This window comes from Oncorhynchus mykiss, chromosome 30 (assembly GCF_013265735.2).
Source record: "Oncorhynchus mykiss isolate Arlee chromosome 30, USDA_OmykA_1.1, whole genome shotgun sequence".
NCBI lineage: Eukaryota > Metazoa > Chordata > Actinopteri > Salmoniformes > Salmonidae > Oncorhynchus > Oncorhynchus mykiss.
The window spans coordinates 32,165,300-32,188,488 of record NC_050570.1 but is presented as its reverse complement, the minus strand read 5'-3'; the positions used below and the strand labels follow the sequence as shown (position 1 = coordinate 32,188,488).

The 23,189-nt window shown below is 45.8% G+C and overlaps 1 protein-coding gene across 1 annotated transcript; it reads left to right on the top strand.

The window, feature by feature from the left end:
- On the top strand, window positions 1-21,844 carry LOC110521728 (zinc finger protein 648-like). Its single transcript, XM_021599531.2, has 2 exons — window positions 1-325; window positions 19,724-21,844. The coding sequence occupies exon 2, from the start codon at window positions 19,784-19,786 to the stop codon at window positions 21,398-21,400; it is 1,617 nt and encodes a 538-aa protein (XP_021455206.1). The 5' UTR covers window positions 1-325; window positions 19,724-19,783; the 3' UTR covers window positions 21,401-21,844.
- The last annotated feature ends 1,345 nt before the right edge of the window (window positions 21,845-23,189 follow it).

Sequence of the window (23,189 nt, the reverse complement as noted above, 5' to 3'; positions counted from 1 at the left end):
GTCCTAAAGCACACTGAAGCCAGGTTTTGTATAACAGTGCAATGATAAAACTTGAAGGACAAGAATGCAATTTCAGAATGTGGGGGGGGCTCATGTCCCCACCGTCCCTATTGAAAGTTGTACCCCTGGGCCTGGCATACAGATAGTGAAGTGGGTGCATGATTTAATATCAGTGTAGGATGCACAAACTGCCCCCACATTATGGTTCATTTTCAGTAGCCCCGCCCACTCCGAGTTTGGCACGTCTTAAATTACTCTATGGCTCGCACGCTGAGAGGAGTATGCTCATGGTTTGCTTGGGGGGAGATAGGGGAACGTTGTAGAGGTAAGTGGCATAATGCAGCCTATGAATGAATGACTAAGCTTTCTAGTGAGAAAGAGAAGCGCATATATTTTGACAGTTTATGATAGACAGGCTATAGCGTACAGCCTATAGGCGCCGAGCCTCTTATTGAATAGGCATCTTATTATAGTGATTTTAAGGATCATCAGGCATTTGACTGCTGTCACGATAGTCGTTTATTTTAGTGGCGTGTAAGCAAACATTATTATTGCGAAATATTACATACAGAATACATGTTAGCCTACAATGGAGTAAAATCGGATGAAACATTTCGATAAACATGCATTATAGAGTCTGTGTTATAAAGTGTGTCATAAAGTTTGTCGCAGGGTTTCACCACAAACTAAGAGCAACCTGTTGGGTAGACCCGACGCAAAGTTTCTATGTTGTCCGTTTGTATTGACGAAAACCATACGTCACCTGTCTGTCGCGAATGTTGAATGAAATTCCATTTGAACCTATTCTACAGATTGTAAGCAGTTTGTAAATTCACTCTGTCCATCTACTCCTATATCAGAGCACTGAATGTGCCAGAGCGCAGAATAACTGACGAATTTACAAACGTGCATTACCGGTAGAATCTGACCAGTGTCAGTAGCCTAAAGGTCTGCAAAAAAAAACGTTATTAAATTATTGCCAGCAGCACAGTTAGTCACTAACGTTCTAGATAACGTCAAAACAGCCTTACCAACTGCTAGAGCGAGTGAAATGGTCAGAGTTAAGTTATCTCTCATTTGTGTCTGGAAGTAGCTACTGTAACAAGCTATCCAACTTTAGCCAGTTTGCTTGACTGCTGTTGTGAGGTCAGAACGCTCGAATCAACCCTACTCCTCGGCCAGAGCGTACAGTGTGCGCTCTGAATTTACGAACAGACAATATGATAACGCTCTGAATGTAACGCTCTGAATTTGCAAACCACCCAGAGCACTCCCTGATACAGTGGAGGCAATTTACGAATGCAGACACCGCTGGAATGCGGTTTTGAAATTATAAACTGGGTGGTTCAATCCCTGAATTCTGATTGTCTGACAGCCTTGGTATATCAGACTGTATACCCTGGAATGTAATGAAATTCCAAAGATCTGGAAATCAGCATTTGTCCTACCACTTTTAAAAGGGGGAGATCCAACTCCAACTAAATTATTATAGACCAATCTCAAAGCTGTCACCCCTGGTGAAAATACTTCAAACCCTTGTGAGTGAACAGCTAAAAGAGTTTTTATTTACTAACTATATTTTATCAATGTACCAATCGGGCTTCAGGAAGAAGCATAGCACAATTACAGCAGCCATGAAGGTTTTAAATGATTTCACTGAAGCCCTTGACAAAAAAACAGCACTGTGTCTCACTTTTTTTTATTGATCTCTCTAAAGCTTTTGATACAGTTGATCATGCTATATACTAAGACAGAGATTGTCGAGTGTAGGTCTTTCGGAGCATGCAGTTGCATGGTTTGCTAACTATCTGTCTGATATAACTCAGTGCACTCAATTTGATGGGCTCATCTGTTAAATTGTCTGTCTGTAATGGTGTGCCCCAAGGCTCTGTACTTGGTCCTCTCTTATTCACTATTTCTATAAATAATTTAGACAAAAATGTCCAAAATGCGCAAAGTCATTTTTATGCTGATGATCCTGTTATTTACTGTTGTCCCTCGTTTCTTACAAAAGCTTTCCAGAACTTGTAAACTGCTTTTTATACTGTTCAACATACCTTGTGTCAATTGAAGCTTATCCTCAACACTGACAAAACTAAACTAATGGTGTTTTCTAAAGCAAGAAATAGACCTATTTACTTTTCACCTATTATTACCTGTCAGGGCAATGAGATTGAGACTGTAACCTCATATAAATATCTTGGAATTTTAATTGATGACGGCCTCTCTTTTAAATGGCATATTCAACCATTTACAAAAAAAAAAAAGCTGAAATCTGGATTTTATTTTAGGAATAAGGCCTGTTTTTCTTTTGAACCAGAAGGAGGCTAGTATATCAGCTACATTTATGCCTTTACTAGACTATGAGGATATTTTATATATGAATGCTTCCGCTCAGTGTTGAAGATCAATTGACATCCTTTACCATGGCACTTTGAGATTTATTTTAAACTGCAAAACCCTTACGCACCACGGCACTTTGTATACCAGGGTTGGCTGGCCTTCTCTAGTCACTCGTAGGCTCAGTCACTGGTATACTTTTATTTACAAAGCCATTTTGGGTTTAATACCTTTTTATTTGGGCATTTGTATTGTTCAGAAATGTGGTGGGTACTCTCTTCGTTCGCTGGACTTTATCCTGCTTTGGACATTTTATCCAAATGTCCAAACTGAATTTGGTAAAAGGGCTTTCATGTACTCTGCATCATCATCTTGGAACGCCTTACAAAATACTTTTAAACTGGAAGAACTTGTCCCGATTAGTATTTTTAAATCACGGATGAATGATGTTTAGACTGATTCCCTGACCGGTCAATGTTTTTAATTTGCTGTTTTTGATTTTGTTATACTCTTGTGAATTCTATGGCTTTTACTGGATTTTTGTAATGACTTGGTGCTGCCTATCTTGACCAGGAAGCTCTTGAAAAAGAGATTTTAAATCTCAATGAGCCCTTCCTGGTTAAATAAAGTTTAAATAATATATATATATTTTAAAAAATACCACGGGTATGACAAAACCTTTATTTTTTACTGCTCTAATAATGTTGGTAACCAGTTTATAATAGCAATAAGGCACCTCAGGGGTTTGTGGAATATGGCCAATATACCACGGCTAAGGGCTGTATCCAGGCACTCCGCATTGCGTCATGCTTAAGATAAGCCCTTAGCCGTGTTATATTGGCCATATACCACACCCCCTTCTGCCTTGTTGCTTAATTATAAATTGGGTGGTTCGAGCCATGAATGCTGATTGGCTGACAGCCATGGTATATCAGACCGTATACCACGGGTATGACAAAACATTTATTTTTACTGCTCTAATAACTTCGGTTTTTTGACAGAGAGGAAGAGGGTATGCTTCAGATCCACGTTTGGAAGTCTGTTTATTAATATCAGGTGCGTCATTTCAGCTAAATTTAGGGTATGGCAAAGTGACAGCGTCCCCTCGCCTCCCTATTTTGAATAGGCTACGTAAGGTGGAGTCTCCCATCTGCATTCCCATGTTATTTCCAACAATTGGGATTTGAAGGTCTAGGTTAGTAGGCGATTCCCACTATGACAATGCTATAATTGGATGTAGAATATTTTGAGGTGTTCAGAGATCTGTTCATTTAGTTTCTGTTGACCATATTCTTTACATTAGAGGATTTTTATGTGGTGATTTTAGGACGCTAGTGAGTGCTGTGTGTTAAGACATATTTTGGTAGGGTATTTCTATAACTCAGGTCTAACTCATTATAATAGCCTTTTTCTTCTTCTAAAATAAATGGAGATATCCTTTGGGCTTACAGAATTAGCCAATTGTGTCATCCATGACACAATTGTAGCCTACCATCCGGATAGTTAATAAAAGATGCATACTTGAAGAGAGAAGTTCTCCTGATATTTTTTTAGACCTATCCATGCCATTCCCAATCAATAAATCGGAATACTTTCAACATTAGGCTACAATATTTTCTGCAGATTGTCTATGGCTATCAGTCTACTGCACATGCACATACACACACAACATGAGCAGATTAACTTGGTCAAACATTTTATTTATAAAATATGATCAGAAAGAATGTGTTGGTAACTCTGCATTATAGTATAACTTGTTTATTTTGAACGAAAGCCACAACTAGTACACGAATGAGTCACTTTATGCTGACAAATATCACACTTGACTCGAGCCTGGGGAATTCCTGATTTTACCTGGATTATGTTGGATAGGCTTCCATTAAAGAACACCCGCTGTTCTGTTAGACAGGTAACTCTTTATCCACAAATTTAGCAGGGGGTGTATAGCCATAACACATACGTTTTTCTAGCATTAGACTATGACCAATGATGTCAAAAGCTGCCCTGAAGTCTAACAAAACAGCCACCACAATCTTTTTATTATCAATTTCTCTCAGCCAATCATCAGTCATTTGTTTAAGTGCTGTGCTTGTTGAGTGTCCTTGCCTATAAGCGTACTCAAAGTCTGTTGTCAATTTGTTTACTATAAAATAGTCAAACACCATTTAAAAAAAAGTTTACTAAGGGTTGATAACATCCTGATTAGTTGGCTATTTAAGCCAGTAAAGGGGGCTTTACTATTCTTAGGGAACATTACTTTTGCTTCCCTCCAGGCCTGAGGTCACACACTTTCTAGTAGGCTTCAATTGAAGGTATGGCAAATAGGAGTGGTAATATCGTCCGCTATTACCCTCAGTAATTTTCCATCCAAGTTGTCAGACCCTGGTGGCTTGTCATTGTTGATAGACAACAATACTTTTTTCACCCTCTTCCACACTCACTTTAGGGAATTCAAAATTACAACGCTTGTGTTTCGTAATTTGGTCAGATATACTTTGATGTGTAGTATCAGCGTTTGATGCTGGCATGTCATGCCTAAATTTGATAATCTTGCCAATGTGATGAATGAGCAATCTGATTCATTGAATGATGGAGCGGAGTTTGCCTTTTTGCCCAAAATGTCATTTAAGTTGCTCCAAAGCTTTTACTATCATTCTTTATGTCATTATTTTTTACTATAATTTATATTTGTTTCATTGTGTAGCTTCTTCTTCTTTTTATTCAGTTTAGTCAGTTTACAGTTTAGTCAGTTTAGTTCAGTTTACATGATTTCTCAATTTGCAGTATGTTTGCCAATCGGTTGTGCAGCCAGACTTATTTGCCATTTATTTTGCCTCATCCCTCTCAACCATACAATTTTTCAATTCCTCATCAATCCATGGGTATTTAACCGTTTTTATAGTCATTCTTATCAGTAACTGGAATTCAATTTTATTAAATGTGTCAAGTGCAGCATCTGGTTGCTTCTCATTACACACCACGGACCAACAAATATTCAACAACATAGGAATCACTACAAAACGTAATGTTTTACCTCTTATACACAATATTAGGCCCAGCCTTTGGAACTTCGGTATTCCTAGATATGGCTACTATATTGTGATCACCTCAACCGATGGGTTTGGATACTGCTTTCGAACACATTTCTGCAGCATCAGTAAAGATGTCATCAATACATGTTGATGATTTCATTCCTGTGCTGTTTGTAACTACCCTGGTAGGTTGACAGTCCGATCAGAGGCAGTAGGGATAACCACGTGTTCTGGTGATAAGTGCGTGAATTTCACAATTTTCCTGTCGTGCTAAGCACTTAAGTGTAACGAGTACTTTTGGTTGTCAGGGAAAACGTATGGAGTAAAAAGTACATTATCTTCTTTAGGCATGTAGTGAAGTAAAAGTAAAAGTAATAAAAAAAAAGTAAAGTACAGACACCCCAAAAAACTACTTAAGTAGTACATTAAAGTATTTTTACTTAAGTACTTACACCACTGGTTACAGTTTGAAGCGTTCTCTAGAGTGGGCAGCCTGATGAAAGCCAGTCAATATTTAAATCATCCAGAAAATATACCTTTCTGTTGATATCACATACATGATCAATCATTTCAAAAATGTTATCCAGATACTGACTGTGAGCCCTTTGTGGTCTATAGCAGCTTCCCACCAGAATGGGCTTTAGGTGATGCAGATGAACCTGTAGCCATATTACTTCAACAGTATTTAACATGAGATCCTCTCAAAGCTTTACATGAATTTGGTTCTGAATATAAACGACCACACCACCTTTGGCATTTATGTATTTTCTGTAGCTCTTATAACCATGTATTGCTACCACTGTATCATCAAATATATTATCTAAGTAAGTTTCAAAGATTGTCAGAATATGAATGTCATCTGTTACTAGCAAATTATGGATTTCATTAACCTTGTTTCTTAAGCTACATATGTTAACATGGGCTATTTTTAGCCCTTTTCTGGGATGCTTTATTATTGCTTAGCAGAGGTAGACTGCCACGACTTCTGCCGAATCAATGCCTCTCCTTGTTCAGGCAGTGCTCGGCGATCGAGGTCGCCGGTCTTCTAGCCATCGCCGATCCATTTTTAATTTTCCATTTGTCTTGTCTTGTTTTCCCACACACCTGGTTCTCATTTCCCTCATTATGTGTTGTGTATTTAACCCTCTGTTTCCCTCATGTCTTTGTGTGGTCTGTTGCGCTGGGTTATGTTAACCCATATTGTTATTTCGTGTTCACTTTGCCGTGTGTTTTTGGTTTGCCAAAATAAAAGACTGTTGGCTACACAATATCTGTTCTCCTGCACCTGACTCCTTTACAACCATTTACGCATACCTGACGTAGGCATGCTCAGGTTATTTATGTTAGTGCAGGGTGAACTGCACACAGTGGACTTCCTGCTAGGGCATACCACCTCATTGCTAACAGTATAACTCTGGTTCATAGGCACATGATTACAGCATACAATAGCTGTAGGATCAGCAGAGGCATTCATGGCAGTAATTGTAGCTCAATTGTAGCTCAATTGTATCTTGGCCAGGTCGCGGTTCTAAATGAGAACTTGTTCTCAACTGGCCAACCTGTTTAAATAAAGGTGAAATTAAATAAATAAAAAAACACACAAAAAATTAAATAGTCTACTGAAATCATTCAAATTCAGTTTTTGAAAACTATCATTTGTTGGTGAGCGTGACAGCTGTACTTTTATCTCAAAATAGTTGGGCGATGGCTGCAGATGGCTAGGTAACTGCTGTTGGACTTGACATGAAACTTAACTAGATTTTTTTGTTTCACCTGTCCGTATATTGCTGCGATGCTCACTGATCCGTATCTTAAGGCTTCTATGGGTTTTCCCTAGGTAAGACCACAAGGACATACCACAATTAGTGGTATTTGTACGTAAAGCTGCTTTGAGCACATTGGCCACATTTGTAATTACCCTCCGGAATATTGTCCAAAAAAGTTTCCCTTTAACTAGGCAAGTCAGTTAAGAACAAATTATTATTTACAATGACAGCCTAGGAACAGTGGATTAACTGACTTGTTCAGGGGCTGAACAACATATTTTTACCTTGCCAGCTCGGGGATTCGATCAAGCAACCTTTTGGTTACTGGCCCAACACTCTAACCACTAGGCTACCTGTCGCCTCTAGTCCACAAAGATCACCTCACAGCATGAACCTGAGGACAGGAAGGAAGGAAGAGCGCAAGCAAGCCAGTGATTCAGCCCAGTAGTATGGTCAGAGGCAGAGAATTCCAGTGGAGATTGTAGGGGAGCCAACAGGCTGAGACAGCAAGGGTGGTTCGTCACTCCAGTGCCTTGTCATTCACCATCGCACCCCTAGACCAGACTACACCTAACCATAGCACCTACCAAAGAGCTTAGTCTTCAGTAAACACTTAAAGGTTGAGACAAAGTATGCGTCTCTCACATGGATCGGCAGACCATTCCATAAAAATGGAACTCTGTAGTTGAAAATCCTGCGTCCAGCTGTTTGCTTAGAAATTCTACGAACAACACGGAGGCCTGCGTCTTGTGACAGTAGCGTACGTGTAGGTATGTACAGCAGAACCAAATCGGCGAGCTAGGTAGTAAGTCCATGTAATGCTTTGTAGGTTAGCAGAAAAACCTTGAAATCAGCCTTAGCCTTAAGAGGAAGCCAGTGTAGAGGCTAGCACTGGCTAATGTGATCACATTGTTTGGTTCTAGTCAAGAGTTTAGCAGGCGTATTTAGCACCAGCTGAAGTTTATTTAGTGCCTTTTCCGGGTAGTTTTATTTGAGACGACAGTACAACCATCAAGATTCATTTTCAGATCTGACAGCAGATCTATTTTTTTATTGGGACCTAGAACTGGCATCTCTGTTTTGTCTGAGTTTAAAAGTAAAAGATTTTCCGTAATCCACTTCCTTATGTCTGAACCACAGGCTTCCAGGGTAGGCAGTCTTGGGGATTCACTATATTTCATTGTGATGTACAGCTGTGTGTTGTCTGCATAGCATTGAATGTTGACATTGTGTTTCCCGAGTGACTCTATCAGGTTGGAAAAATAGGCTGTTTGGGCAGCAGCAGGGCTTTTCGATAGTGAACGCTACTGTCTTTCCAAGCTAGTCGGAAGACTTCCAATTTGGTGGTGCACCATTTCCGTTCCAATTTTCTGGAAGCTTGCTTCAGGGCTTGGGTATTTTTGTATACTAGGGAAATTCTTGTGACACATTTTTTTGTGTGTTTTTAGCAGTGCAAATGAATCTAGACAACGTGTCAACACTGACAGATTGACTCGGTACCAGTACCCCCTGTCAATAGCCCTGCTATTGTTACTGCTGCTCTTTAATTATTTGTTATTCTTATCTATTACTTTTTTTGTTGCTATTTTCTTAAAACTGCATTGTTGGTTAAGGGCTTGTAAGTAAGCATTTCACTTTAAGGTATACATACACACCTGTTCTATTCAGCACATGTGACAAATACAATTTGATTTGATTTGATAGAATATTACGCAAGGTTAAGTTTAGGTCCTTGGTTAGGTGGTTAACTGATTTTAGTACTCCGATGTCTTTGGGTAGGTGGAGGGAGTCTGGAAGGACATCTAGCAATCTTTGGGTTGTCTGAGAATAAATAGCTCAGTTTTTGAAAATCCTTGGTTGGGGTCTGAACAGATTATTTTTTGTGATTGCAAACGTGATAATATCTATTCCACGGGACAACTAGATCCAGATTATGATTGTGGCAATGCGTACTGTAGGTCCGGAGACATGTTCGATAAAAGTCGATGATGGCTCCAAAAGCTTTTTGGTGTGGGTCTGTGGACTTCTCCTTGTGAATATTGAAGTCACCAAAAATGTGAATATTATCTGCCATGACTATGAGTTCCGATAGGAATTCATGGAATCAGTGAGGAATTCTGTATATGGCCCGGGAGGCCTTTAAACAGTGGCTATAAAAAGTGATTGGGTATGCTGCATAGATTGCATGACCAGAACCTCAAAAGACTAAAACACCGGTATTTTTCATACATTCAAATTTGAGGTCAAATGTTAGCAACACCTCCGCATGGATGCACTGGGGATATGGTCACTAGTGTAACCAGCTTTTTTGGCAAGATAGAACATGTACATATGTATATTTGTAAACAACAGAGTGCACAAAATCTAAGGAAGTCTCAAGGTTTTGCTCGCCTGAGGTAGAGATCTCAAGATAAGCTGTAGACCACACTATTTACCAAGAGAGTTAACATCTATATTTTTCATAGCTGTCTATATACCACCGCAGACCGATGCTGGCACTAAGACCGCACTCAATGAGCTGTATACGGCCATAAGCAAACAGGAAAATGCTCATCCATAGGCGGCGCTCCTAGTGGCCGGGGACATTGATGCAGGGAAACTCAAATCAGTTTTACCTAATTTCTATCAGCATGTTAAGTCTGCAAACAGAGGGAAAGCACTCTAGAGCACCTTTACTCCACACACAGATGCGTACAAAACTCTTCCTTGCCCTCCATTTGGCAAATCTGACCATAATTATATCCTCCTGATTCCTGCTTACAATCAAAAACTAAAGCAGGAAGCACCAGTGACTTGGTCAATAAGAAAGTGGTCAGATGAAGCAGATGCTAAGCTACAAGACTGTTTTGCTAGCACAGACTGGAATATGTTCCGGGATTCTTCCGATGGCATTGAGGTGTACACCACATCAGTCACTGGCTTCATCAATAAGTGCATCGATGACGTCGTCCCCACAGTGAATGTACGTACATACCCCAACCAGAAGCCATGTATTACAGGCAACATCCACATTGAACTAAAGGGTAGAGCTGCCGCTTTCAAGGAGCGGGACTCTAACCTGGACGCTTATAAGAAATCCTGCTATGCCTTCCGACGAACCATCAAACAGGCAAAGGATGCAAGGGGTTCCTCACTCAGTCCTCTCTGGTGTTCGAGCTACAGTCCTCGTCATTCCACACCTATCAGGGCCATGATCGCCTGCATCATCTCTATGCTCTTGGGCAAAGCCCTGGTTTGGGCAATGGGGGAGTGGGAACAGCAGCCACCTTTCTGCAGCTTCATATTAGCCTTCACTGCTGAGCTGTGACGAGTGTGCCGAGCAGCGACTACCACCTAGTCGGCGGACGAGAAGCAGAAAGCCGACTGTTCAACCTCCGCCAAGGTGCCAGACCAGTGGCTGACTTCGCCATTGACTTCTGCACCCTCACTGCCGAGAGTGGGTGGAATACTGAATCACTGGTCACTGCTTTCCATCAGGGTCTGTCTATCCCCATCAAGGATGAACTGGCCGATCGGGAACTAGGAGAGGCCCTGATAACGCTGGCCAACAGGATTGACAACCACATCAAATCAAATTTTATTTGTCACATACACATGGTTAGCAGATGTTAATGCGAGTGTAGCGAAATGCTTGTGCTTCTAGTTCCGACAATGCAGTAATAACCAACGAGTAATCTAGCTAACAATTCCAAAACTACTACCTTATACACACAAGTGTAAAGGGATAAAGAATATGTACATAAAGATATATGAATGAGTGATGGTACAGAGCGGCATAGGCAAGATGCAGTAGATGGTATCGAGTACAGTATATACATATGAGATGAGTATGTAAACAAAGTGGCATAGTTTAAAGTGGCTAGTGATACATGTATTACATAAAGATGCAGTAGATTACATAGAGTACAGTATATACGTATACATATGAGATAAATAATGTAGGGTATGTAAACATTATATTAAGTAGTGTCACGGTTTTCTTGATGAGAAGGAGAGTCGGACCAAAATGCGGCGTGTAGATTACGATCCATGTTTATTGACTATAGCAACACAAATCTAAATACAAACAGTGCAAAATAATAAACGTAATGAAAACCGAAACAGCCTAAACTGGTGCAAACTAACACTAAGGACAGGAACAATCACCCACAAACACACAGTGAAACCCAGGCTACCTAAATATGGTTCCCAATCAGAGACAATGACGAACACCTGCCTCTGACTGAGAACCATATCAGGCTGAACATAGAAATAGACAAACAAGACATGAAACATAGAATACCCACTCAGATCACACCCTGACCAATCAAAACATAGAAAATACAAAGTAAACTATGGTCAGGGCGTGACAGTACCCCCCCCCCCCCCAAGGTGCGGACTCCGGCCGCAAAACCTGAACCTATAGGGGAGGGTCTGGGTGGGCATCTGTCCGCGGTGGCGGCTCTGGCACTGGACGTGGACCCCACTCCATGACAGTTTTAATCCCCCTCCTAAACGTCCCTAAATAGGTTACCCACCACAATGATAACATGGGACAGAGGGACAGCTCGGGACAGAGGTAACTCGGGACAGATGGGTAGCTCAGCACTGAGAGGAAGCTCAGCACTGAGAAGAAGCTCAGCACTGAGAAGAAGCCCAGGCAGGTAGTAGAAACTACCAGAACCTGGCTGGCTGGCGGTTTCAGCAGATCCTGGTCGACTAGCAGATCTGGAAGAATCTGGTCGACTGGCGGATCTGGGAGAATCTGGTCGACTGGCGGATCTGGGAGAATCTGGTCGACTGGCGGATCTGGGAGAATCTGGTCGACTGGCGGATCTGGGAGAATCTGGTCGACTGGCGGATCTGGGAGAATCTGGGCGACTGGCGGATCTGGGAGAATCTGGTCGACTGGCGGATCTGGGAGAATCTGGTCGACTGGCGGATCTGGGAGAATCTGGTCGACTGGCGGATCTGAGAGAGTCTGGACGACTGGCGGATCTGGAAGAGTCTGGTCGACTGGCAGATCTGGAAGAGTCTGGTCGACTGGCAGATCTGGAAAAGTCTGGTCGACTGGCAGATCTGGAAGAGTCTGGTCGACTGGCAGATCTGGAAGAGTCTGGACGAGTGGCAGATCTGGAAGAGTCTGGACGACTGTCAGATCTGGAAGAGTCTGGACGACTGTCAGATCTGGAAGAGTCTGGACGACTGTCAGATCTGGAAGAGTCTGGACGACTGTCAGATCTGGAAGAGTCTGGACGACTGTCAGATCTGGAAGAGTCTGGACGACTGTCAGATCTGGAAGAGTCTGGACGACTGTCAGATCTGGAAGAGTCTGGACGACTGTCAGATCTGGAAGAGTCTGGACGACTGTCAGATCTGGAAGAGTCTGGACGACGGGCAGATCTGGAAGAGTCTGGTCGACTGGCAGATCTGGAAGAGTCTGGTCGACTGGCAGATCTGGAAAAGTCTGGTCGACTGGCAGATCTGGAAGAGTCTGGTCGACTGGCAGATCTGGAAGAGTCTGGACGAGTGGCAGATCTGGAAGAGTCTGGACGACTGTCAGATCTGGAAGAGTCTGGACGACTGTCAGATCTGGAAGAGTCTGGACGACTGTCAGATCTGGAAGAGTCTGGACGACTGTCAGATCTGGAAGAGTCTGGACGACTGTCAGATCTGGAAGAGTCTGGACGACTGTCAGATCTGGAAGAGTCTGGACGACTGTCAGATCTGGAAGAGTCTGGACGACTGTCAGATCTGGAAGAGTCTGGACGACTGTCAGATCTGGAAGAGTCTGGACGACGGGCAGATCTGGAAGAGTCTGGACGACGGGCAGATCTGGAAGAGTCTGGACGACGGGCAGATCTGGAAGAGTCTGGTCGACTGGCAGATCTGGAAGAGTCTGGTCGACTGGCAGATCTGGAAGAGTCTGGACGATTGGCAGATCTGGAAGAGTCTGGACGACTGGCAGATCTGGAAGAGTCTGGACGACGGGCAGATCTGGAAGAGTCTGGACGACGGGCAGATCTGGAAGAGTCTGGACGACGGGCAGATCTGGAAGAGTCTGGTCGACTGGCAGCTCTGGAAGAGTCTGGTCGACCGGCAGATCTGGGAGAGTCTGGTCGACCGGCAGATCTGGGAGAGTCTGGTCGACCGGCAGATCTGGGAGAGTCTGGTCGACCGGCAGATCTGGCTGCTCCATGCTGACTGGCTGCTCAATACTGACTGGCAGCTCTGGCTGCTCCATGCTGACTGGCAGCTCCATGCCGACTGGCAGCTCCATGCCGACTGGCAGCTCCATGCCGACTGGCAGCTCTGGCTGCTCCATGCTGACTGGCTGCTCCATGCTGACTGGCGGCTCTGGCTGCTCCATACTGACTGGCAGCTCCATGCCGACTGGCAGCTCCAGCTGCTCCATGCTGACTGGCTGCTCAATGCTGACTGGCGGCCCTGGCTGCTCCATGCTAACTGGCAGCTCTGGCGGCTCCTTGCAGACTGGCAGCTCTGGCGGCTCCTTGCAGACTGGCAGCTCTGGCGGCTCCTTGCAGACTGGCAGCTCTGGCGGCTCCTTGCAGACAGGCAGCTCTGGCGGCTCCTTGGAGACTGGCAGCTCCATGCAGACTGACAGCTCCTTGCAGGCTGGCAGCTCCTTGCAGGCTGGCAGCTCCTTGCAGACTGGCAGCTCCTTGCAGACTGGCAGCTCCTTGCAGACTGGCAGCTCCTTGCAGACTGGCAGCTCCTTGCAGACTGGCAGCTCTGGCTGCTTCATGTAGACTGACAGCTCTGGCTGCTCCTTGCAAACTGACAGCTCGGGCTGCTTCATGCAGACGGACAGCTCAGGCTGCTCCATGCAGACTGACAGCTCAGGCTGCTCCATGCAGACTGACAGCTCCTTGCAGGCTGGCAGCTCCTTGCAGACTGGCAGCTCCTTGCAGACTGGCAGCTCCTTGCAGGCTGGCAGCTCCTTGCAGGCTGGCAGCTCCTTGCAGGCTGGCAGCTTTAGCGGCATCCTGCAGACAGGCAGCTCTGGCGGCTCCTTGCAGACTGGCAGCTCCTTGCAGGCTGGCAGCTCCTTGCAGGCTGGCAGCTCCTTGCAGACTGGCAGCTCCTTGCAGACTGGCAGCTCCTTGCAGACTGGCAGCTCTGGCTGCTTCATGTAGACTGACAGTTCTGGCTGCTCCTTGCAAACTGACAGCTCAGGCTGCTCCATGCAGACGGACAGCTCAGGCTGCTCCATGCAGACTGACAGCTCAGGCTGCTCCATGCAGACTGACAGCTCCTTGCAGACTGGCAGCTCCTTGCAGACTGGCAGCTCATTGCAGACTGGCAGCTCGGGCTGCTTCATGCAGACTGGCAGTTCTGGCTGCGCTGAACAGGCGGGAGACTCCGACAGCGCAGGAGAGGAGAGAGGCTCCGGCTGCGCTGAACAGGCGGGAGATTCCGGCAGCGCAGGAGAGCAGAAAGGCTCTGGCTGCGCTGAACAGGCGGGAGACTCCGGCAGCGCAGGAGAGTAGAAAGGCTCTGGCTGCGCTGAACAGTCGGGAGACTCCGATAGCGCAGTAGAGAAGAGAGGCTCTGGCTGCGCTGAACAGGCGGGAGACTCCGGCAGCGCAGGAGAGGAGAGAGGCTCTAGCTGCGCTGAACAGGCGGAAGACTCCGATAGCGCATGAGATGAGAGAGGCTCTGGCTGCGCTGAACAGGCGAGGCGCACTGTAGGCCTGATGCATAGTGCTGGCACAGGACGTGCAAGGCTAGGGATGGGCACAGGAGGCCTGATGCGTGAGACTGGAACCAACTTCACCAGCCGACTAAAACGGACCTCAGGACGAGTATGGAGCGCTAACCCAGGTGCCATCAAATCCCTGACACGTTCCGTCAGGCGAATTCTATGCAAAATGCACCAACACAGCAACTCCCTCATTTCTCTCTCCTCCAATTTCCCCATTAACTCCTTCACAGTCTCTGTTTCACTCACCTCCAACACCGGCTCTGGTTCTGCTCTCCTTGGCTCCTCACGATAAACAGGGAGAGTTGGCTCAGGTCTGGCTCCTGACTCTGCCACACTCTCCCTGACCCCCCCCCCCAAGAAATTTTTTGGGCTGACTATGGGGCCTCCGTCCGCGCCGCCTTGCTTGCTTCGCAAACTCCATTCTCCTATATCCTTCCGCGCACTGCTCCATCGAATCCCAGGCGGGCTCCGGCACTCTCCCTGGGTCGGCCGCCCACCTGTCGATCTCCTCCCAAGTCGTATACTCCATACTGCACTCCTCTTTGGGCTGCTCCTGTTGTTTCTTCTCCCGCTGCACCTTTGGGCGGCTACACTCCCCTGGTTTAGCCCAGGGTCCTCTCCCGTCGAGGATTTCCTCCCATGTCCAGAAATCCTTATTGCGCATCTCCTCGCGCTGCTCCTGCCTGTTGACACGCTGCTTGGTCCTTTTGTGGTGGGTGATTCTGTCACGGTTTTCTTGATGAGAAGGAGAGTCGGACCAAAATGCGGCGTGTAGATTACGATCCATGTTTATTGACTATAGCAACACGAATCTAAATACAAACAGTGCAAAATAATAAACGTAATGAAAACCGAAACAGCCTAAACTGGTGCAAACTAACACTAAGGACAGGAACAATCACCCACAAACACACAGTGAAACCCAGGCTACCTAAATATGGTTCCCAATCAGAGACAATGACGAACACCTGCCTCTGACTGAGAACCATATCAGGCTGAACATAGAAATAGACAAACAAGACATGAAACATAGAATACCCACTCAGATCACACCCTGACCAATCAAAACATAGAAAATACAAAGTAAACTATGGTCAGGGCGTGACAAGTAGCAATGTTTAAAGTGGCTGGTGATATATTTTACATCAATTCCCATCAATTCCCATTATTAAAGTGGCTGGAGTTGAGTCAGTGTGTTGGCAGCAGCCTCTCAATGTTAGTGGTGACTGTTTAACAGTCTGATGGCCTTGAGATAGAAGCTGTTTTTCAGTCTCTCGGTCCCAGCTTTGATGCACCTGTACTGACCTCACCTTCTGGATGATAGCGGGGTGAACAGGCAGTGGCTCGGGTGGTTGTTGTCCTTGATGATCTTTATGGCCTTCCTGTGACATCAGGTGGTGTAGGTGTCCTGGAGGGCACGTAGTTTTCCCCCGGTGATGCGTTGTGCAGACCTCACTATCCTCTGGAGAGCCTTACGGTTGTGGGCGGAGCAGTTGCCGTACCAGGCGGTGATACAGCCCGACAGGATGCTCTCGATTGTGCATCTGTAGAAGTTTGTGAGTGCTTTTGGTGACAAGCCAAATTTCTTCAGCCTCCTGAGGTTGAAGAGGCGCTGCTGCGCCTTCTTCACGATGCTGTCTGTGTGGGTGGACCAATTCAGTTTGTCTGTGATGTGTACACAGAGGAACTTAAAACGTACTACCCTCTCCACTACTGTTCCATCGATGTGGATAGGGGGGTGTTCCCTCTGCTGTTTCCTGAAGTCCACAATCATCTCCTTAGTTTTGTTGACGTTGAGTGTGAGGTTATTTTCCTGACACCACACTCCGAGGGCCCTCACCTCCTCCCTGTAGAACGTCTCGTCGTTGTTGGTAATCAAGCCTACCACTGTTGTGTCGTCCGCAAACTTGATGATTGAGTTGGAGGCGTGCGTGGCCACGCAGTCGTGGGTGAACAGGGAGTACAGGAGAGGGCTCAGAACGCACCCTTGTGGGGCCCCAGTGTTGAGGATCAGCGGGGTGGAGATATTGTTACCTACCCTCACCACCTGGGGACGGCCCGTCAGGAAGTCCAGTACCCAGTTGCACAGGGCGGGGTCGAGACCCAGGGTCTCGAGCTTGATGACGAGTTTGGAGGGTACTATGGTGTTAAATGCCGAGCTGTAGTCGATGAACAGCATTCTCACATAGGTATTCCTCTTATCCAGATGGGTTAGGGCAGTGTGCAGTGTGGTTGAGATTGCATCGTCTGTGGACCTATTTGGGCGGTAAGCAAATTGGAGTGGGTCTAGGGTGTCAGGTAGGGTGGAGGTGATATGGTCCTTGACTAGTCTCTCAAAGCACTTCATGATGACGGAGGTGAGTGCTACGGGGCGGTAGTCGTTTAGCTCAGTTACCTTAGCTTTCTTGGGAACAGGAACAATGGTTGCCCTCTTGAAGCATGTGGGAACAGCAGACTGGGATAGGGATCGATTGAATATGTCCGTAAACACACCAGCCAGCTGGTCTGCGCATGCTATGAGGGCACGGCTGGGGATGCCGTCTGGGCCTGCAGCCTTCCGAGGGTTAACACGTTTAAATGTTTTACTCACCTCGGCTGCAGTGAAGGAGAGTCCGCATGTTTTGGTTGCGGGCCGTGTCAATGGCACTGTATTGTCCTCAAAGCGGGCAAAAAAGTTATTTAATCTGCCTGGGAGCAAGGCATCCTGGTCCGTGACTGGGCTGGTTTTCTTTTTGTAATCCGTGATTGACTGTAGACCCTGCCACATACCTCTTGTGTCTGAGCCGTTGAATTGCGATTCTACTTTGTCTCTATACTGACGCTTAGCTTGTTTGATTGCCTTGCGGACGGAATAGCTACAGTTTGTATTCGGTCATGTTTTGGGTCACCTTGCCCTGATTAAAAGCAGTGGTTCCGCCTTCAGTTTCACGCGAATGCTGCCATCAATCCACGGTTTCTGGTTTGGGAATGTTTTAATCGTTGCTATGGGAACGACATCTTCAACACTAATGAACTCGCTCACCGAATCAGCGTATTCGTCAATGTTGTTGTCTGACGCAATACGAAACATATCCCAGTCCACGTGATGGAAGCAGTCTTGGAGCGTGGAATCAGATTGGTCGGACCAGCGTTGAACAGACCTTAGCGTGGGAGCTTCTTGTTTTAGCTTCTGTCTGTAGGCAGGGAGCAACAAAATGGAGGTTCCATCCGAGAATGTGTGAGACAGCGCCTTTTTGACACCACTCCCGTATCCTGGTTTCCGGAGCACCCCAAGCCCAGCATTGAGGAGCCAAGGCAGCTGGGACACACACGTCTGAGCCCACAGGAATGTGACAGGCGCATGCGCAACGGCAACTGCCTCTACTGCGGAGGTTTCGGCCATCTCCGTTCTACATGCCCAAAGTTGATGAGAAACACTGGGGCTCACCAGGACAAGGGGAGACCATGACGAGCTGTCCAGTTTCACCCCAGCTACCCGGTCACCATCTGACACTACACGCAACCCTTCATTGGGACAACCGTCAGCACCACATTCAAGCCTTCGTGCACTCCGGGGCCGCAGATCATTTCATTGATCACGACTTCGCCAGAGAATTACAAATCCCCTGCGTGAAATGTCCCATCTCTCTGCAGATTCAAGCCCTCGATGGACCCCCCATCGGCTCCGGCCAGGTGGAATATCAGACCAAGCCCATTCTACTGCAGGTTGGGGTGAACCACTCAGAGAGACTTAGTTTCTTTTTTTATCACTGCTCCCAAGAACCCCCTTATCCTAGGGTACCCCTGGCTAGTGCTACATAACCCACTCTTCTCCTGGTCCACGGGACACCTACTAGATTGGGGTAAGAACTGCCAGACAAGATGCCAAAGATCCCTACCAAGAGCCTCGCCGGGTTCCCCAGGCATCCTCCGGGAGGTCGAAGTAAGAGGCAACCCACCCCCCTCATAGTCCATATGACTGCGCCATAGAACTCCAACTCCACCCCTCCCCGGGGCCGTCTGTACTCCCTCTCAACCCCTGAAGCAGCAGTCATGGACAATTACATCCAGGAGTTGCTGGAGACAGGTTTCATTCGCTCCTCTATATCCCCAGCTGGTGCAGGCTTCTTCTTCGTGGGAAAGAAGGATGGAGGTCTACGTCCCTGCATCGATTAGAGGGCTGAACAGGATTATAGTTAAGAATCGTTACCCGCCTACCCCTGATGTCCGCCGCCTTGGAGTTGGTCCATCGGGCCCAATCATAGACTGTTCTCTATGCTACTGCACGGCAAGCGGTACCGGAGCACCAAGTCTAGGTCCAACAAGCTTCTTAATAGCTTCTACCCCCAAGCCATACAACTCCTGAACAGCTAATCAAATTTGCATTGACCCCCCCCCACCCCACCCCAAATTTGATTTGATTTTGACACACTCACTCACTCATCCCTGGAACAAAGGCTCTCTATTTCTGTCCGTCTCTGGCCGTCTTCTCCACCATGCCCCAGCTCTGGTGATGTTGTTGGAGCTCTGCCTCGATTGTTTTTCGCCACAATGTCTTGGGCCTCCCCCTTTTACGTCTGCCCTCTGGATCCCTGACACAACACAGGTTATTGGGATTCAGATGCTTCAGAGCCTGTTATGAGGCGAACACAAACTGCTTGCATCTTCTCCTTTTGTATTGTGTTTTTGCAGGAGCACTAAAACTTTAATAAACCCTTCATAGATGCTTTATAAGCATTAATATATGTTTTATAACACTTACTAAAACATTTTGTATGTGATGCACTCAATGACAATATTGTGAAAGCTTAGGAAATATATAGCGTTATTGTTTGAAAAGTACATTTGTCTTCACTGTGATGAATAGAACACTGAAATTTGTTTTTGTGTTTTTCTTCCAGGCACTGCCAAGAAGGTGAGCTCAACCTCAAACCACATTCACCACCTCTATAATATCCAATATGGCTGAAGGAATGCCTTCATGGACCTCCGACAGGTTTGTTGATAAAATGTACATTTCAAAGAGAAGTATCAGGAAAAACGTAATGAACAAAATGCATTACGTTTCCCACATGCCCTCAGAGAATGTAACAGTCAGCACTGCTTACAAAGTGGAAAGTGACTCTAACCCCTCTGATAATGACGACACCGACTCCCTCTCAGGTAGTAGCTTCACCGGGATGATTTATTTAAACCCACAAACACCTACCTGGACTCTAGCTGAGAAGTTTACTGAACTCAACTCTGGAGAAGACAAGAGACTTTCTACCTATCAGGACCTCTGTGGTCCTCCAGGTTCACCCACGGCCATTGAACATAATATTCCCAATAGGAGAGGGTCTACTGGCGTGTATGGGGTCTACCTAGACTCGTCACAACAAGAGGAAGGCAACATCAAGAAGGTTTCTAAAAGGAGACCGCAGAGGAAAGTTTCTAGCGGGAATCCTTCCGATCTGAAGCTGCATCTGGTGAGAGAGATCAGGCCCAAACCCAACGAGGCTCTGTCTGATGTGCATTGTGATGTGCGTGAGATGTTTGATGTGTGTGGGAAAAATGGAAATGAGAAGAGTGGAGTATCACTAGTAATTCCCCCTCCATTAAACAAGGCTGTGGCCATGATTGATGCCTGTGAGAAGAATAAGGTGCCTATAGTGTTTACTGCCATGAAGAAACGTGGAGTAGAGGGAGACACAGAGAACCGGCCCTATAAGTGCACTCACTGCAACTGGGCCTTTAAGAAGTCCAGCAATCTGCAGAGTCATCTGGATACTCATAGTGGCCTGAAGGCTCATGTGTGTGACCTATGCGGCAAGGCCTATTCCCACCAGGGCACACTGCAGCAGCACAAGCGCCTGCACACCGGAGAGAGACCGTACCACTGCCCCTTCTGTGACAAGACCTACATCTGGTCCTCTGATTACCGCAAGCACATCCGCACGCACACCGGAGAGAAGCCATATGTGTGCGAGACCTGTGGCAAGGACTTTGTGCGCTCCTCGGACCTGCGGAAGCACGAGCGTAACATGCACACCAACAACAAACCATTTCCATGTACGCAGTGTGGCAAGACCTTCAACAAGCCGCTGTCCCTGCTCCGCCATGAGCGGACCCATCTAGGCGAGCGGCCCTTCTGCTGTTCTGTTTGCGGGAAAGCCTTTGCCGTGGCCAGCCGCATGGCAGAGCACCAGATGGTGCACACCGGGGTGAGACCCTACACCTGCCTGGTCTGTTCTAAATCCTTCACCAAGTCCTCCAACCTGCTGGAGCATCAGGCCGTCCACAGTGGCATCCGCCCCCACAAATGCTCCCAGTGCAGGGTGGCGTTCGCCATGGTGTCTCGCTTGGTCCGTCACCAGTGCGTCCATACCGGAGAGAGGCCCTTCAACTGCACAGGCTGCAGCATGTCCTTCAGCCGAACAACTGCTCTGAAGCGCCACCAGGAGCAGATGTGTGCCGGGAGGATCTTTGTATGTGTGAAGTGTGACAAGGCTTTTCAGTGTGCCTCTCAGCTCACTGAGCACATGCTGAGCCATGACTCTACTGTTGCTGCTTCAGCTGTCGGAAACACAGACAACTGATTGATGCTATTGATGTTTGGGAGCTACCCTCTCATATAGTACACACTGTTGGTTTAGTCAACCTTATTGATATTTACATGCTAGGGCAACATCCTGCTAGTCTGCTAACCTTTAAGGATCTTCTGACAATGTTCTAAAATGCATTCAAAAAAATATTATATTTAATTGTTCTATTGTGAAGCCTGAGTTTGGCTGGGAAAAAAAGTACAATTGTTTAGGCAGATGTATGACGCTCAGAAATTATATGTAGCAAATTTAGATTTTTTTTGTTGTTGATGTTTTTGCATGTACATTGATTAATGAATCTTATGCTAGTCAAATACACAGTTGAAGTCGGAAGTTTACATACACCTTAGCCAAATACATTTAAACTCAGTTTTTCACAATTCCTGACATTTAATCCTAGTAAAACTTCCCTGTCTTAGGTCAGTGAGGATCACCACTTTATTTTAAGAATGTGAAATATCAGAATAATAGTAGAGAGAATGACTTACTTCAGGTTTTATTTCTTTAATCACATTCCCAGTGGGCCAGAAGTTTACATACTAATTGAGTGTATCTGGAAGATTGCCTTTAAATTGTTTAACTTGTGTCAAACATTTCGGGTAGCCTTCCACAAGCTTCCCACAATAAGTTGGGTGAATTTTGGCCCATTCCTCCTGACAGAGCCGGTGTAACTGAGTTGGGTTTGTAGGCCTCCTTGCTCGCACACACTTTTTCAGTTCTGCCCACACAGTTTCTATAGGATTGAGGTCAGGGCTTTGTGATGGCCACTCCAATACCTTGACTTTGTTGTCCTTAAGCCATTTTGCCACAACTTTGGAAGTTGTGCATTTGGAAGACCCATTTGCGACCAAGCTTCCTGAATGATGTCTTGAGCTGTTGCTTCAATAAATCCACAGAATTTTCCTTCTTCATGATGCCAACATAATACTGCCACCCCGTGCTTCACGGTTTGGATGGTGTTCTGTGGCTTGCAAGCCTCCCCCTTTTTCCTCCAAACAAAACAATGGTGATTATAGCCAAACAGTTCTATTTTTGTTTCATCAGACCAGAGGCCATTTCTCCAAAAAGTTCCATCTTTCTCCCCATGTACAGTTGCAAACTGTAGTCTGGCTTTTTTATGGCGGTTTTGGAGCAGTGGCTTCTTAGGACTCGTTTTATTGTGGATATAGATACTTTTGTACCTATCTCCTCCTGCATCTTCACAAGGTCCTTTGCTGTTGTTCTGGGATTGATTTGCACTTTTCGCCCCAAAGTACGTTCATCTCTTGGAGACAGAACGCGTCGCCTTCCTGAGCGGTATGATGGCTGCGTGGTCCCATGGTGTTTATACTTGCGTACTATTTTTTGTACAGATGAACGTGGTACCTTCAGGCATTTGGAAATTGCTCCCAATGATGAACCAGACTTGTGGAGGTCTCCACATTTTTTTCTTAGGTCTTGGCTGATTTCATTTGATTTTCTCATGATGTCAAGCAAAGAGGCACTGAGTTTGAAGGTAGGCCTTGAAATACATCCACAGGTACACCTCCAATTGACTCAAATGATGTTAATTAGCCTATCAGAAGCTTCTAAAGCCATGACATCCTTTTCTGGAATTTTCCAAGCTGTTTAAAGGCACAGTCAATTTAGTGTATGTAAACTTCTGACCCACTGGAATTGTGATACAGTATATTATAAGTGAAATAATGTGTCTGTTAACAATTGTTGGAAAAATTACCGACTTGCCAACATTTTTTGTTAACAAGAAATTTGTGGAGTGTAAATAACATACATATTTCAAAAC

What these genes read in the sequence shown, in the direction of transcription:
- LOC110521728 (XM_021599531.2), top strand. Translation starts at nt 19,784, where the DNA reads ATGGCTGAAGGAATGCCTTCATGGACCTCCGACAGGTTTGTTGATAAA.